Genomic DNA, 18,397 nt, shown 5'->3' on the forward strand with positions numbered 1-18,397 from the left:
TTAATGTAGTCTAAGATTAATGTTGAACGTGTACTTGGCGCAACTTTTTACAGAGAATCTGTTTTTGGTGGGATTATATTTTATATTAAACCCTCCATTCCATGCTCCATAAGATAAACACAATTAAAATGGACTCCTCCTATGCGGTCGATAACATTTCACATTTTATTTTATTTCTAAATTCGTTGTAAGTCACTAGATGGCGTCATCTGTTAACTCTTACACAATTTAAAAACAGTATTGATAATTCCCAATGTAAAATTAAAAAAAAAATATCTTTTAAATTAATCCAAAATATTTCGAATATATATATATATATCTAACAAACCAATTAATTATTACCTCTGCAAATATATTTTTTTTATGTATTTATGAACAGAGTAAATATTAATGGCGTTCCGGTTGTCAAGATACTTTTTTATCACAACAAACATTCAGGCCGTTGCTAAGGAAATTAATGTGTAATTGTTAGTTCAATATAATTCAACATTAAAATAATATTTCTCCATGAATGGACCACAAAAAACATTCACAAAAGCGTTTACGCTCAAGTAAAAGCTCAGAAATAATAAAAGAATCATTAACTCCAGATAATAATATTGATAATTACTATACTGAAAATAATAATTTAAAGTCTTTGAAAAGTCCAAGTGAACTATCATCAAGGTATTTAAATTCAACGAGTCTAAGTGGAAGCATAAATAAAAATATTGTTAATGATGACTCTGACAATGAAGAAAGTATTAACGAGATTTCAAACACGAAACAGTATTACAGAAGAGACGCATTTAGTTCAGAAGAAACCAACAAAAATAATTCCGATGATGATGTTAACAAAAGGAAAATCAAACAAACTGATAAGATATTATCTAAGCAAGAAAAACGACGGAAAAAAACATCACAGAGGCGGATGCATCATCAACGAGAAGAAAAACGTATTTCGACGTCTCGGAATGACAATGAAGAGAACATTGACGAGGATCGGGCTTCTTTAAAACAACACGATCTTTCAATGACAAGTAAAAAATATTCAAAACGTTCAAGAACAAGATCTCGCAGTAGCAAAGGTATAAATTACTTAGCAATCATATTTTTTTAAAATGTTTTTCTTACAATGATACGGAAGTTAGCCGACGTCTAGCAATTTTGGGATTTTTTTCAAAACAATAAACTATAAAAAAAAATATTTGAAAAAATTGGGCTTATATTTTTTTTAATAATCTATATGTGCATATTTTTTTTTTTTTTTATAATTGATTTGTTGAAAACAAATGGCGTTCTGATCGATTTTAAGAGCTTGACTTAAAAATGAAAATAACTAGAAAACAATGCGGAATTTTGAAGAACTTTATCAGAGATAATTTGTAGAAAATAAAATTGTCTACAAAAAAGATTCTATGACATTTTGTGATAAGTCTGATAGTTTCGCCGGAAAAGTAAAAAGATCTCGAAATTTACTCGAAATTTGACTTCAAGCTCCAATAACTTTTGAACAGATCAATTTATCAAAAAATGAAGATACTTTTTTTGTAGACCATTTAATTCCCTACAAAATATGTACGTAGATTTTTTCTACGAGGCATCGTTAGCTAGTTATAAAAATCAGAAGACGCCAAAATTCTTATTAAATTTTGAGATCTTTTTACTTTTCCGGCGAAACTATTAGACCTATTACAAAATATCATGGGAGCTTTTTTGTAGACAATTTTATTCCCTAGAAATTACTTCCAATAAAATTTTTTCGAATTCTGCATTGTTTTCTAGTAATTTTCATTTTAATGTCAAGCTCATAAAAAAAATAGTCTTCTGATCGATTTTAAGAGCTTGATATGAATTCGACTTGAACCTCAAATAACTTTTGAACAAATAGATTCCTCAAAAAATGATAAGAATATTTTTTTGTAAAGCATTCAATTCCCTACAAAAATATGCCTGCCAATTATTCCTATGACGCATCGTTAGCTACTTATAAAAATCAGAAGACGCAAAAAATTTTTTTTCCATGTTATTCTTATGGAAAATAGAAAAGTGCGATGCAGAACCTTTTAATATTAAGAGCTCTAATTTTCACAGGCGTTTTTTTTATATCTAAATGAAACTTTTGAATCTGTTTCCGAGAAAAAAAAACAATATACATGTATAAACCATAATTTTATATTTGTTTTCTTAGGAGAAGGAAGAAGAAGAGATGGAAGAGGAAGAGAAGAACGAGAAGATGTACATAGCAATGAATTGCCAATAACAGAATTTTTACGACAAGCTCAAGAAAACTCACGAGCACAATATGAAGAGCCTGTCCCTTTACCCGAATTGCGTACAGATACTATTTATGTGCAAGGCAGAAATCGTTTTAGTGCCGTTAAAATTCCTACGGAACGTACTAGTCGAGGTCGCCGAGGTCCTGATACAGATGAAACTACCATGTATCCGATTAAAATTGCAATATTGGCGCAAAAGGCTTGGAAGAATGCTGGATTTATTTATCAAGGTCTTCTTGCTGGAATGGCATTTATGCATTTTATTTTTGTACGTAAAAATCAATATCATAAAAACATTTAAGCTCATAAATTTAATCCTTTTACTCAATAATAATTTACTTCTATTATTTATTTTTTCTTTTTGTAAATGTTGTAGGTTCAAACATATTTTAAAGCTTCGAAAAAACCTGCTGAGGATTATTCAATTATCGCTGAAATATATACTAATTTATTTTCATTTTTTTTGGTAATGTGTATTATTGCTGCTTTTGATAGGTGAGTTATTTATAGTTTTATCGTAAATAAATATAAATATTAGAGTGTGTCATTTTAGGGCAACTTTTTTTTTCAACGCAATAGCAGCTTCTATACTTCCAGGAAGTAAAATAAGATGCCTGTTAAGAGATCTTTTTACTTTTCCGGCGAAACTATCAGAGTTATCACAAAATGTCATAAAATCTTTTTTGTAGATAATTTTATTCCTTACAAATTATCTCTACTAAAGTTTTTCAAAATTCCGCATTGTTTTATAGTTATTCCCATTTTAATGTCAAGTTCTTAATAAAAGTAGTATTCTGCTCGATTTCAAGAGCTTGACATTAAAATCAAAATAACTAGAAAGTTATATGGAATTTCAAAAAAGTTTATTAGAGATAATTTGTAGGCAATGAAATTATCGACTAAAAAGATTTTGTGACATTTTGTGATAACTCTGATAGTTTCGCCAGAAAAGTAAAAAGATCTCGAAATTTACTATAAATTTCACTTTAAACTCCAATAACTTTTGAACAGATGAATTTATTAAAAAATTACAAGAGACTTTTTTTGTCAAGCGTTTAATTGCCTATAAAATTATATCCTGAGCTTATCTCCACAATGAGCTATTACCGAGGTATAATATTCCAAACTTATAATTTTTTTTTTTCCATGATATTTAAATGGGAAATAGAAAATAGCGATGCGGCAGCTGTTAATATTAATATTAAGAGCTCTAATTTCAACAGGCATCTTATTTTACTTCCTGCAAGTATAAAAGCTGTTAATGCGTTGAAAAAAAAGTTGCCCTAAAAAGATACCCTTCTAAATATACAATGTATTTAAACAAAAAAATTTCTTTTAGATTTGATTTGGCGCATTTCGATATAGAACATTTTAGAGAAATATATAATAATTATGCTAAAGCTATTGCAGTAATCCCATTATATATTGCAGTATTTTGCTTACATCAAGCGACAATGAAATTTGATGACAAATTGTCATTAATTAATTACACAGCAAACTCTACTAGTTTAACTAATGTAAGTTATTTTTTTTCAACTCTAAATAAAATAATAGTGCAAAAAAATTTATAAATTATGATAATTAATAAATAATTTTGTTATGTAATTTCTATAGGAAAATGTAACCACGACTATCAGTGATGAAGAACTCAACAATTGGACAGCAATAACTTTAACTAAAGATGGAATGGTTGTTGCTGCTTGGCTTTTTGTTTCATTAGGTCCTCAAAGTGATATGCTTTTAACTCACCTTCAGTCATTAGAAAAATATCACAGCAGTGATTATTATTAGGATAAATATTAGGGTGTTTCAAAAAATAACAAATTTTTTTTTTCTCGGAAACAGGTTCAAAAGTTTTATTTAGATAAAAAAAATGCCTGTGAAAATTAGAGCTTTAACATGGAAAACATTTTTTTTGCGTCTTCTGATTTTTATTAGTAGCTAACGATGCGTCATAGGATTCATTGTCAGGCATAATTTTGTAGGTAATTGAATGCTCTACAAAAAAAGTTTCTTGTCATTTTTTGATAAATCTATTTGTTCAAAAATTATTTGAGGTTGAAGTCGAATTCATATTAAATTTGGAGATCTTTTTACTTTCCGGCGAAACTATCAGACCTATTACAAAATATCATGGGACCTTTTTTGTAGACAATTTTATTCCCTACAAGTTATTTCCAATAAAGTTTTTCTGAATTCCGCATTGTTTTCTAGTTATTTTAATTTTAATGTCAAGGTCACAAAAAAAATAGTCTTCTGATCGATTTTAAGAGCTTGACATTAAAATGAAAATAACTAGAAAACAATGCGGAATTTAGAAAAATTTTATTGAAAATAACTTGTAGGGAATAAAATTGTCTACAAAAAAGGTCCCATGATATTTTGTAATAGGTCTGATAGTTTCGCCGGAAAAGTAAAAAGATCTCAAAATTTAATATGAATTTGACTTCAACCTCAAATAACCTTTGAACAAATAGATTTATCAAAAAATGATAAGAAACTTTTTTTGTAGAGCATTCGATTACCTACAAAAATATGCCTGCTAATCATTCGTATGATGCATCGTTAACTACTTATAAACATCAGAAGACGTAAAAAAAATATTTTCCATGTTATTCTTATGGGAAATAGAAAAGTGCAATGCGGAACTTCTTAATGTCAATATTAAGAGCTCTAATTTTCACAGGCGTCGTTTTTTATCTAAATGAAACTTTTCAACCTGTTTCCGAGAAAAAAAAAAAAAATTGTTATTTTTTTAAACACCCTATTGAATATACATGTATATTTGTTAAAACAGGATTGTAATTAAATGAGAATAATTAAAGTTAACATGTACGATTATTATTTTATCGTCGGAAAAATTTATGTACTTAGTAACTTGCAGTACAATAACTATAATACAAAAGATTACTAATAGTAAATGGGTATTTAAATGACAATTTTATAACTATTAACTACAGATGAATTACAATTTTTCGTTAAATTAAAGTAAGACTGTAAAAAATAATAATCAACAGTAAGACGTTATTATAATATAAAACAAGAGAAGGAAAATAAAATAATATTTAACAAAATAATTAGCATTTTTTTTTTTATAGTTTTTGTTTAGAGTCAGTCGATTCGCAATACAATTAGGTCACGCTCATCGGTTAATTACCGATAACTTTTACACTTTCGCACCATAACTAATATATATTTATATATAGAATAACTTCAGGTATTGTATGTATATAATATACTTTGTTATTACATATAATTAAATACTTTTATGGGTAGCGTTGACAAATAAGTATTTGCCAATAATTCATCACCTCTAAATATCCCGTATCCACTGATCATATTTATTAAATTATTTATTTATTATCAACAATTATCTTTATGTTAATTATTTTCAAAGAATTTATTTATTTAGTTCAATAACAAATTTATCTTTTTTTATATCAGGGTATTTTCGGACAGTGCCCCACTTTCACTTATAACCGTAGTAAAATTTTATTAATCAATTAAAGAAAAATTAAGTCTTTAATAAAAGAAGAATAACGTGGAGAAAAAAAAGATTTCTTGGCACGAGAAATATTTTGCACTATGGGTTGAAGAAAAAAATTTTCTCGGGACTGGAAAATTTTTTGACGCAAAAATTTCTTGCCAGACTCAAAAAACTTTTTTTTTTACTCTTGAAAAATTTTTGTCTTTAACTCATAGCGAAAAAATTTCTTGAGGCAAGTAAAGATTTTCTTGGGTCGAATAAAAAATTTCTTAACGCAAGAATTTTTTACCCGCCTCAGAAGTTTTTCTTAATTCAAAAAAATGTTTGAAAGCTCCAAGAAAATTTTTGTCAACTCATAGTGCAACAATTTTCTTGAGGCGAGCAAAAATTTTTTGCGCCAAGAAATGGCAGTTACAATTCTACTCACAACATCTTTACTCAAGGGAAGTAACTACAACTCTACTCATTCACAACTTTACTCAGCCTCAATTCTACTCAGGTTTAACTCTACTCAGTTATATCTTTACTTAGCTACAATTTTACTTACGTATTTTAGCCTATCGATAAAATAGCAATTCTTTGTGAGTAGAATTGTAGCTGAGTAAAGATATAACTGAGTAGAGTTAAACCTGAGTAAAGTTGTGAGTGAGTAGATTTGTAGGCAGATTGCCATGTCTACTCAGAACCTAACTATCCCGTACCAACTTTATTAAAAAATCGTTAGCCCTAATAGCTCAGCTCAAAAATTTCTTGATTCCAAGATTTCTTTACTCCATTACATCATTATTCCAAGACAACTCTATCCAAACTTTTGAGAAAAACTAAACAGCTCAGTAAGCAGGAAAATGCTTACTTTTTCTGATCATGTGATGGAGTAAAGAAATCTTGGAATCAAGAAATTTTCGAGCTGAGCTATTAGGGCTAACGATTTTTTAATAAAGTTGGTACGGGATAGTTAGGTTCTGAGTAGACATGGAAAACTGTCGATTTGTAGCTACTTCCTGTGAGTAGAGATGTTGTGAGTAGAATTGTAACTCTGCCAAGAAATCATTATTTTGTGTGTAATTAAAATTTCTTCGAGATAGATTTTTAAAAAAATTACTTACAGTTGTTATCAATTAGAATTTAAACAAAATTTTCTATCTAAATTTGAGTAAAATCTTTATGTCCATTTTATAATTCGAATTTTCAAATTTCGTAGGCTAAAATTTATTTACCAAATTTCGTATAACTCCTAATTGATAACAACTGTGGTAATTTTTTTAAAATCTCTATCTCGGCGAAATTGCAATTACCTTTTTTTTTCAATTAATCAATAAAAACTTAATACCGTTAAGAGTAATTAAATATTTTTTTAAAGTGGGAAGTACTGTCTGAGAATGCCCTTAATGGACATAGTTCAATTTTCAATTGATCTTTATTTAAATTATTCAATTCTATGATAAATTTAAATATCAGATTACAATAAAAATATCTAATTTTATAAAATTATACTAATAATTTTAGTTTCAAATGCTATTAGATATTTAGCCAATTAATATATGTATATTTATATGTACGTAAATATTTAAAATATTCAAATTACAACATAATTTAAATGATTATTAATTGAAATGTCAGCTTCAACGGGTGTTTCTTTTTTAATTATTTATTTATTTTGTTCACACGGTCATACGCGATGTTTAAATATCAACTTTTTAATAAATTTTATTATATTATTATATTACTTTTGGCAGGAATGTTATAACTATATTTTTCGCAGTTGCATAGAGCTCATAGCAATAATAATATTAATAATAATAATAATAATAATAATAGTAATAATAATAAAATATGAATATTTAAATGAGCAAAAATAGTTTTAATAATCGATCACATTATATATTTATTGCGTATTAATTTTGGTGATGTATGGAGATGACTAAATATTTTGGTCCAAGCATGAATAAACGAAATTATTTTAATTTAAATATTATTCTTAAATTATTGAAATTATTCATGTCCATATTTATATACAAGATGATAAATCACAGTTACTTAGACAATGGGTTTGTTATTAATTTATATTTATTTAATTATCGTATGACATTTCTTCGATCTCGGCTTTTTCAAATACTCAATTAATTGACAAAAATTGTCAATATTGTAATTAACCCTTGAATGCATAATTTTTTAAATACATTTAAAAAAAAAATCATGTATAGTAAAAAATATTTTTTCCATAAAAAAAAGTTTTACCCATAGATAAACTGATGTAGATCTACATCACTATGAATTTAAGAAATGTCATGACGTCATACATGTTCATGCTTGATCATACATGTTCATGCATGATTATATATGAGGTTATGTATGATCGTATCTGCACTCGAATAGAGGAAAAATGTTCAGGCATGATCATATCTGTTCATGTATGATTATATATGAGCTCATAAATAACGTTATTTTTTTCAAGGAAAATGCGCATGAATTCAGCCATTAAAATATTATGTAGGCTGTGTCCTACAACATAAATTTAAGGCTCGGCCGTACCTAATGAAATCTCGAATTTAAGAATTCTAATTACTTTTTGAATATTGTGGGACTCGGATGATGAAAATTTTCCGAGGAAGTTCGTCTTCTGCTTTTAGTCGGAAGCTAAGAAAATTACTGTAATGATAATCATTTAATAAATAATTAAAATTATTAAATTCGAGATTTCGTTAAGTGCGGCCCAGCCAGAAGATGATCCTAAAATTGACAATCAACAATTTTTGAATTTTTTTTTTTCAACAAATCAATTACGAAAAACAAAAAACTAAAAATATACACATGTAGAAAATTCAAAAAACTATAAGTGCAATTTTTTTAAATATTTTTTTTTTATAATTTATCGTTTTTTAAAAAATCAAAAAATTATCAGACGTCGGCTAACTTCAGGATCATAATAAACTATGATCCTGAAGTTAGCAAACAGTTAAAAATTTTCGAATTTTTGTTTGAACGACTTAATTTAAACAAAAAAATAACAATAAAAATATGCACATGTAGAAAATTTAATAAACTATAGGTGAATTTTTTTCAAATATTTTTTTTTCATAATTTATTGTTTAAAAAAAAATCCAAAAATTATTGGTCGTCGGCTTACTTCAGTATCATTAATAAATTATGAGTGTGAATGTAACTGACAAGTGGGAAGTTTTTAAATTTTTGAATAAATGAATAAAATCCAAGTATAATAAAAATTAAAAAATCCGTAATGAAATCAATAAAAAATCCATACGCGCATTTTTTAAAATTTCATTATTTCAATTCATTTCTTCATTTACTTGAAATTTAAAAGATGTCTCATGTCTGCTACATTCACACTCATTAATTAATTGAGTACTTGAAAAAGTCGAGAGATCGACGAAACGTCGTACGATAATTAATTAATTAAACATAAATTAATAACAAACACATTGAACACATAACTGATTCATCATCTTTTAAATATCATCAATTTCTAGTGATATCTCAATTTAAAAAAACTTTTATTATTCAACCCAATGAGTTTCTATGCAAAACGTAATTTCACTGTCTTATTAATATAAATGGAATTTGTTTATTTTATCGCAAAGACAATATATAAAGGATTACAATAAGGACGAATTAGCTTAATACTACTGGATTAAATGATAAAGTTAATATTTATAATAATAATTAATACAACCTAATTATAATAATGCTTATTTGATATATACAATATTTATTATTACTGAGTAGCCGAGAGGTTTCAATTAATCCCAATGGTAATTAATATATATTTTAATTACGCTGGAATTATTATCAAAGACAATTACAAAAAACATTTTCTATATATACATTAAAAAAAAATCCACTTAAATTGTACGATAAAAAAAAAAGTTCGATAATTCAAAGATACAAAATTACCAAAATTTCCATCATACATTTATATTATTTTACTTTTATATCAGATAATTAATGATGAAAAAAATTTTTTAATACCCCGCGGTTTACTAAGATACCCAATTAGAGTTCAAATATTTAGGATAGTTCTATTTTACAAGCCGAGTATGATGAGTACGTTAATTATTATTACTTTTTTTTTTTATTATAAATCAATTACAATTAAAAAATTTTTCTTTTATTTTTCATGGCAATTTTTCAACTTTTTTTTTACTCGTCTCATTATCGCACTACTATTTATTATCAATAATAATAATTAATAATATATGTTATTAAAAACTAGAGACAATTTCTAATGACTTGGTGATTATTTTTTTATTTTTCATGTTTTTTATAATTAGGCTTTTGAGCAGTAAATCATCTAATTACGATAAGGTCTTAGTAATTAGTATTAAACCTCGATTATTTAATTATTATAAATATATCGATTATTAATAACGACATGTCGTTAAAGTTCGATGAAATAATTTCGATCTAGTGATTAAATAATTTACATAATTAAAATTTTCTATTACATTTAATAAACCACTGAAATACCAGTTCGTTATCTGGATTTTTAAATTATTTAAAATTTACATTTAATATAATAGTGTTGACATACATACATTTCAATATTCGTATATATATATGGTTATATATATATAATTATATCAAAGCGAAAATAATTAATTTTCTCTCATTCGGAATTAAACTATTTGAGAAAATGATTCTATTAATAAACGATGGATCCTTAGCTCTAGGATTTTATATATTTTTTTATACCGAGCGTAATAATATTTTCTATCGATGCTTGAAAAAGTATTAAACATTCACTGTTAATTAAATAGAAACATTAATAACAAACTGCACATTAATTATCTAATTTACACATTAGACTTAATCACACTGATATTATATTTCAAATTTTCATACGCGTTAGTACTTATGATTTTAATCTAGTGTAGGTATAATTTATTTATTATTACCAATGTAATGTTTTAATTATTTTCTGGTCGTATTTTTTAAATTTAGGCCAGACTATTTTATTTATTAATCTCTTCAATATTTAATTAAACGACAGGATGATTAATTAATTTTTTGTCTTCAAATATTTATTGCTAATTTATTATTCATCAGCTTGTTTTTTTTTTACGTCACATTTAAATTAAATCAGTATGTAAATCAATAACATAAATATATATTTAAATAAATTTATTGACTGTGTAAACGTCCAGTTGGTGGCTTAACTTGATTGTTCCCGATAACTTTAGGAATCGCTCCAATTATTTTAACTCGATTTTGTTGAATTTGCTGACGATTATCAGAGAATTGCGGCGGTGGTGCAAAAACGAGCTCGTTGTTATCAGCCTGACCGGCAGATGGACCGGCATTAAATTCTGGTGGGGGTGGAACAAACAAATCATTGTTCTGTTCTTCAGCATCGGCTTCTATTGGCGGTGGCAATTGGGCAAGACTTACTGCGTGTCTTGTAAGCATACCGCTGCTGTAATTCATTCTCTTATGATTATTATCTTTGTCTGTATTAACAATCGATTGATTATTGTTATCATTTCTTGATGTGTCATCAAAACCAGTTGGTGGCCCTACTGGTACATCTTGATCAGAACTAACGCCGCTTGAACTGTTATCACCGTCTTCTAATTGCTGTGTTTGCTGGCTCAATAAAAACTCATTCGGATGACTTTTTGATGACTTTAATTGCGTTCTTACCTTCTGAATTTCTTCAACGCTAAAAGAATGCGGCAATGAACTACTACCAGATGAACTACTGCCTGATGCATTTGAATTACCAGAAGTTTCACGTGTTGACTCAAATTTATCACGCGCTGCTGCTTTTTCTAATTCTTTTGCTATCTCAGATTCACCGACATCGAATTCTTCTTCTTCATCATCTTCGTTTTCTGACTCTGATAGACTGTAGTCTGGTTCAGGGATTGGCGGACCTGATACGATACCCGATAAATTTGTTGCTGATGCACTGGCGGTTATTATTTTCTTTTTTATTTCACGTGTACCGGCTATACTGTGACTGCGATTTGTTTTTAAAGGCTGGGCGTATTGATTACAGCCACTGGCATTCAAAGAGCCATTATTGTTTGAATTTATTACACCGTTGCCGATCTTTTGTCCGTTCTGATTATTAAACCCGGTATTATTTGACGTACGTAAGCTATGTGACTTTCTTAAGTGCGTTCTTGATGGATTTCCTGGTAAACTATGCGATCGATAACCGACAGTCTTGGTGTCCTCTGGAGATGCGTAAAGTTTAGCATTGTTTGCTGGTCGGAAGCTTGACATTACTCCGTAATTACTCTCCGAAGCTGCTGCCAATTCTGTAATTTTTATATTTTAATATTAAATTCTCTTCAAAAAATAATTTCAGTGTATGCGGATTTCGGAAAAAATTTTTTATAAAGGGGCCGTTCATAAAATACAGTCGCGCTTATGGGGGAAGGGGGTAATTTCCTGTGACAAGGGGGCTCGGGAGATCTAACTCTCTACTTTCCATTTTTTGTTACGATACAAACAAAGTCATTTGTTTCATATTTGTAAATATATAAGTATTTCTACATATATATTTCCATCATAATGGGGGGGGGGGTCTATAATTTGTGACGTGAAAATGGAGATAAAAAATGTACGAATTTATATTGTGCTGTCGAGCAAATTTAGAACAGGAAGACGAGTCACCAAAAATTATTATCCTGTACTATAATTCCAAAGCCAAAAGGGCGTATGTCTCAAATACTAGCTCTCCACCATACACTCCGCGTGGCGTTGAATATAGAAGCGAATGTTAAACTTTATTATCTCTAGCTTATAATTATTAATTATTTAGGAATTTCCTAGTTGATTAAAAATTAAAGTTAATGATTATTTTAATTACATTGGACTGTCCAAGATGATGAAAAATTGAAGTTACTACCATCGAAAATGCTGACTTTATCAAAATTTCTTTTCATACAAACCTTCTGCGGACAATTTTGAAGACTGTTTTTCGAAATTTTGAAGAATCCTGATTTTTTTTTTATACTCCCTTTTGGCTTTAGACCGACAATGTCCTAAAGCTAAAAGGGCGTATATCTTAGGATACGCCTTTTTGGCGTTAGTACGTCAAAAATTTATTTTCTGCAGATCTATACGTTTCGAGCGATTCTAAAAAGAATGGCAAAAAAAATTTTTTATACGCCCTTTTGGTATGGAACCCTATCTAACTGCTGTAATACGCCCTTTTGGCATTTGGCACGCGAATTATAATTGTACGCCTCTGAAAATTATATATTTTCTACACGGTTAAAAATAATTTGAAAATTACAATACAAAAGGAATTGAATTTTCATAACTAGATATTAGAATTATATTTTCAATGAAAAAAGCTTTAAATTAAATATACGTAATTTAATAATTAAGCTGGTATTCAAAATTAAGAAAAAAAATATGAATTTTAATAAACGTACTTAAAATTTATACTTGATTTTTAAATTTTCAAAGCAAGTATTGAAAATTCTAAAACATATATTGAATTTTGAAAATTCTATTTGAAATTTCATAATACTTATTTGAAAATTAAAAAAAAAGTATTTGAAAATCAAAAGTGTTAATTTGAAAATTCAAAAACGTGTATTTTAAATTCTATATGAAATTAGTAATGAAATTTCAAGCACAAATGTATGTGTTTATTGCGTTATATACAATCTTTGAAAATTCAAACATTTTTTTTTACAGTGTACTGTAATTCCTGTTTTAGATAAATAATTTTTATTACAATTTATCGATAAGTGTATAATATTTTTTGTAGTGCAGCATAATAATTTTTTGGCGACTCGACTTCCTGTTTCGAATATGGTACTGGGTCGACAGCATAATAAAAATTCTTAAATTACTCAAGTCCATTTTTTCCTGTAGGGAGGGGGGGAGGGTCTTAAAAGGTAAAATTTTGCGTGACGTATTTTCTAAACGGCCTGTTATTGACTGGGGATTTTTCAAAAAATTCAGACACATTTTAGTTTCTTCTTAGACTTTTTTTTAATGAACCTGCGCACTAAGTGACTTTTTAAAATTAATAGTAACTGTATTTATAAAATATTAATTTATTTTACCTTTAACTTGTTGAATATGAGCCATATTGTCATAAACAGAAGCAGGAGTCACAACATCCGGTACATTGGCACCGACATTGACTTTGATTACTTGACCAACTGGCGGCGGGGGAGGCGGGTGATTTGGTGGTGGCAAACCATTTCTACTCAGTGCATTAACATCTTCTTGACTACGATGACCTTTGGGTGCCAGAGCTGATGATTGTCCTTGAATATTTAGGTCAGGCGTGCTGTGAAAGTCTCGATGTAAATCTGAACCACCACCCAGTCCACCAAAGAATCGTACCCGTGAATTTGACTGTAAATAATTCAATTTCATTGTATTAATAATAATAATTATTATTATTTTGTTTATATTAATTACATTTTTATATTTAATTTATTAATGCGTGCTCGTATAATTAAATGCCAACGTTACTTCAATAATAAAAATTAAGCGCTTGTGGTAAGAAGAAAAATAATTCGAATTTTTCATTCATGTTAGCAGATGTAAAAAATATTTTGTACAGCGGAGAGAGAGAGAGAGAGAGAGAGAGATCAAGTTCTATTAGTAATTTATTTTCATACTAATTGATTGGTAGTTATTTTTTGTTTGTTTTTAATTGTAAGCGTGAAAAATAAGCCGGTGGTTGTTAGTAATAAGAAACGTTCGCACATTTCTTCAGATGTTCAGTTACTAGTCACCTGAATAAAATATCATGCTAACATGTATTTGGGTGTAAATAATATTTCTAAAGTATTAATGATCAGTAATACAAGTAGTCCTGATATTCCTCTTGATTGTTTATCGGTTGTAATTTGTTGCATACCCTTGATTTTCGCGTACACTATAACAAACATGCATACATACACCATTACCCATAAATACATGCTCTATTAACATGAATATGATACATCATTTTTCAATCCCTGTAAATTATTTTTTAAATCGTCAATTATGAATCTTTAACTTTTTTTTTTAATTATGTAATTAATTTATATTTTTTTAAACCGAGTTACTTTAGAAAATTTTTTAATATCGATACTAGTTTTTAAACACGAAAATAATCGAATAATTGAATTAATTTGTTAATAATTATACCGCTGGTACTACAATTTTTATCTAATAAATGTTTTTAAATTATAAAATTGAGGCGCCTTTTTTCAAAACTTGATGGTTCTATAAAATTTGAAATTTAGGTCACAAAATGTAACTTAATTCTCATGAATTAATTTTAAAGTCCACAGTTATTTTTAAATCCTGATAAAAATTTAGTATATTACACACCAAGGGAGGAAAATAAGACATTCCCGTGTGTGTGATTTCCGACACGAGTCGAAGACGAGGGTGGCAAACATGCGGATTTGGATGTCCTCACTTCCTCTGTGGTGTATATACATTTTTTACCAGATCTACACCTGAAAGTTAAAATTTTTACCTCTGTTGGAAGAATGGCGCATGCGCTAATTTTTATTATTTGATTTCTCATAAAGGAGAAGAACAACTTTCTTGCCTCTAAACAGCGCAGAAATGTAAACTTCCGGTGCAGGTATGGTGAAAAATATATATTTCGATACATAGGATTAAAACCAGGGCTTGTGGTACGTTTGTATTGGCGACACGTCTTGGGTTATGCCGCATTCTCAACAAGAACGAGTACAAAGATCTTTCTCGCACAAGTGAAGCGAGTCATGAAACACGACTTCAGACTGCGGATGAAGGCAGTAAACTTTACCCTTGTCTGAAATCTCTTACCACAGAATGTACTGGATTTGTTAAAATTTTACCTCCTATTTCTTGACATTAAAAATTTTGATCTAATCCAAAAAACTCTTATCATCATATTCAATAATTTTATTGCTGATTAATGACTAATTAGTTTTTTACTATATTCCCAAAATTTTAAAAATATTATTCAGTTCGAAAATTAGACGCCTCAATCAAATTTTTTAATAAATATAAAAATATATTTCCAAGTACTACGGATATACTTTACTTGACACATATATATAATAAGTAATATGACAAAACATAAGTATCATAAATATTTAGGATTAAAAATTAAAACGTACACTTTCATCTTCTTGTTTTACATTACTATGGACATGATTCAATTTTAAAATAACAAAATGAGTTTAAAATATAATACAAAATATATTTAACAAGTATATTGAAAAATTTTATATTAAAATGTTTTACAGAAATATATAAAATAAAAATACATTTCATGTCTCTTAGTAAATAAACAAATAGTGAAAAGCAACTCAAAAATTCCGTGTAATTTATAAAAAAACAACATTAGAAGTAAAATAAAAAACCAACACCACTTAAAAAAAACCAAAGTTGAGAATATAAAAAATTTGAACCCTCTAAGAATCTTACTTTGCCCTTGCGTTTCATTTCTGCGACGCTCGCGTAGACTCTGCCCGTTTTCGCTGGTGACGAGGGGTGTGATTTGGTAGCCGGTCCAGCCTGAAAGTGAGAACTCATCATGGTCTGGCCATATTGGCCGGTTTCGCTTCCCTGTCGTTGAAATAGTTCCTGTAATCGAAGCAATGCAGATGCTCGAGTCTCGAATAAATCGTGCTATTGCAATAAACATTCGTGAACATTGCGTATGATAAAAAGCGCATATCACGTGTAGTATTCGTGCTTAATATTATTTTTTTTTGCATCGTATCGGTATCATATTCATATTTATATTAATTGTTTATCATAATAATAAACTAAAATAATTATACCTGAAGTTCTGCGGCAGTTATGCGGCTCGATGTTGGCCGAGAACGAATGCTAGCAGTACGCGGCTGGACAGGAGTATTTTGTCCGGTATTGGGTCCAGTTGATGACTGCTGGGCAAGATGGATTGACTCAGCACTGCTGGATTTACCTCCAGTTGATCCAATGTCATCTCGATCGTCTTTTTCTCCACCACCTTCTGTTTAAAAAATAAAAAGAAACCGTTGAGAAATCCAAAAGTGCAAACCTCAATCGCTCATTATATTTTTAATCATTACTTTTATTTTATGATATTAATTTATTTTTCTTTTATTATGAATTTTTATCCAACTTGTAAATTATTAATTTGATTTTTTTATTTATTATTTTCAGTTTAATATTTTTTTTTTAAATATCCCGCCTTTTTGTCTTAGGGCGCATTCCGAAATGCGCTGCAGCCTGCAGCTCAGCAGCAGACCGTGCAGGTGCAGCGTAGTAGCAGCACGATTTTTTCACGAAACACTTGCGTATTTTTTTTTTTAATATTTTAAATATTTCTACTATATTCTGCCGCCATTTTATTTTGATTCACGATTTTTAATTTTTCTCCCATTTCTAACGTTATTTTTTGAATATTTAAATTTACCGCGCAAGTAATAAGAAAAATTAATAAATTATTAATGAAAATAAAAAATTTCGAGTATACTTTTTAGTCTGATTAATATAATTATTGGCACAAATAAATTTTAGTAATTATTAAATTTTCATTTTGAAATTTCGCGCCAAGTTGGCGCTACTGCGCGTTGCTGTATTCAACGTTAAAAATTTTGCGAAAGTGGGGGTGGTCGAATGATTGCAAAATCGATTGCTTTGTATCAACTGGCGGTCCAATAGCGGCAGTCAGTATCATCAACAATGGCAGTGGTAGTCCAGATTCTTCTTTACGTTTAAATTGAACACAGTATCGCAGTTAATTCGCGGAATTATCCATAAAATTTATTGCTCATAGTCATTGTTTAATTAAAATGTCCCGTGTTTGTAAAATTTAAATTGTGCAAAGTGTCTGTGGTGCCGTTAAGTGTTGAGTGTTCAGTGCTAGTATAGTGTTGATAATCTTGAAGTTAGCAGACAGTTGACAATTTTTTAGACTTTTTTTTCCAACAATTTAATTTAAAAAAGAAAAAATCAAAATATGCACATGTAGAAAATTTAAAAACTGTAGGAGCAATTTTTTTAAATATTTTTTTTATTATAATTTATCGTTTTTAAAAAAATTCAAAAATTATTAGACCTCGGCTAACTTCAGGATCATAAGTGTTGAGTGTTCAGTGCTAGTGTAAAGTGTTGCAAATTGCTGATGCTGATAACTTTCAAGTTCCTGAGCCAAATCATCTGGCATCGTCTGGTGGGAAATAGCAGTTAAGTGACGTTTTTTTAGCTGCAATACACTTGGAGCAATTTAAATTAAATCTCCAAGTGTATTAGGACACCCTTCTGCATATTATTTCCCCACCAAGGTTTGTTCAAATACTTGCGTGTTTTTTTTTTAATTTTTTAAATATTTTTCCATCATATTCTGCCGCCATTTTACTTTGACGTACGATTGTTAATTTTTCTCCAATTTCTAATGTTATTTTTCAAATATTTGAATTTACCGCGCAAGTAATAAGAATAATTAATAAGGGTGCATTCCAAACCGCGATACTCTACAGCTGCTCGCAGCGCATTTCGGAATGCACTCTTAGACGCCGCTCTTTTTTTGAAATTTCAAACCTATAGATACGCTAGTGCTGCTGCCAGTTGATGGAGAGAAAAAATGAAAAAAAATAATAACAGTATAAATAAAAATGGCAGCTAAATTTTTCGCGAATAATCAGTTTTACGTTTTTTATTGTTTACAATTAAACTA

General features: G+C 28.6%; 2 protein-coding genes across 12 annotated transcripts in view; one reads left to right on the top strand and one right to left on the bottom strand.

The window, feature by feature from the left end:
- The first annotated feature begins 371 nt into the window (after window positions 1-371).
- LOC130672167 (uncharacterized) lies at window positions 372-5,035 on the top strand. The gene is made up of 5 exons (XM_057476530.1): window positions 372-1,067; window positions 2,171-2,526; window positions 2,635-2,753; window positions 3,598-3,775; window positions 3,873-5,035. The coding sequence occupies exons 1-5, from the start codon at window positions 512-514 to the stop codon at window positions 4,047-4,049; spliced, it is 1,386 nt and encodes a 461-aa protein (XP_057332513.1). The 5' UTR covers window positions 372-511; the 3' UTR covers window positions 4,050-5,035.
- A 5,740-nt stretch (window positions 5,036-10,775) lies between these two features.
- The window catches only part of LOC130672164 (SH3 and multiple ankyrin repeat domains protein 2-like), a 216,854-nt gene continuing 209,232 nt past the window's right edge, over window positions 10,776-18,397 (bottom strand). For 6 of the 11 annotated variants that reach the window (XM_057476525.1, XM_057476519.1, XM_057476524.1 and 3 more), the window contains 4 exons: window positions 16,515-16,708; window positions 16,156-16,359; window positions 13,794-14,091; window positions 10,776-12,026 (listed from right to left, as the gene is read on the bottom strand). In XM_057476525.1, the coding sequence (XP_057332508.1) occupies window positions 10,885-12,026; window positions 13,794-14,091; window positions 16,156-16,359; window positions 16,515-16,708 (1,838 nt within the window). In that variant the 3' untranslated portion in view covers window positions 10,776-10,884. The remainder of the gene's footprint in view (window positions 12,027-13,793; window positions 14,092-16,155; window positions 16,360-16,514; window positions 16,709-18,397) is intronic. The other 5 variants (XM_057476527.1, XM_057476526.1, XM_057476521.1 and 2 more) reach the window with 2 other exon arrangements.

Source organism: Microplitis mediator, chromosome 7 (genome assembly GCF_029852145.1).
Source record: "Microplitis mediator isolate UGA2020A chromosome 7, iyMicMedi2.1, whole genome shotgun sequence".
In the NCBI taxonomy this organism is placed as follows: Eukaryota; Metazoa; Arthropoda; class Insecta; order Hymenoptera; family Braconidae; genus Microplitis; species Microplitis mediator.

Bases quoted from the DNA above. Each gene is read 5' to 3' on its own strand.
- LOC130672167 (XM_057476530.1), top strand. From the start codon at position 512: ATGGACCACAAAAAACATTCACAAAAGCGTTTACGCTCAAGTAAAAGC. The intron at 2,527-2,634 runs GTACGTAAAAAT...TAAATGTTGTAG, and splicing joins CATTTATGCATTTTATTTTT to GTTCAAACATATTTTAAAGC. The intron at 2,754-3,597 runs GTGAGTTATTTA...AATTTCTTTTAG, and splicing joins ATTATTGCTGCTTTTGATAG to ATTTGATTTGGCGCATTTCG.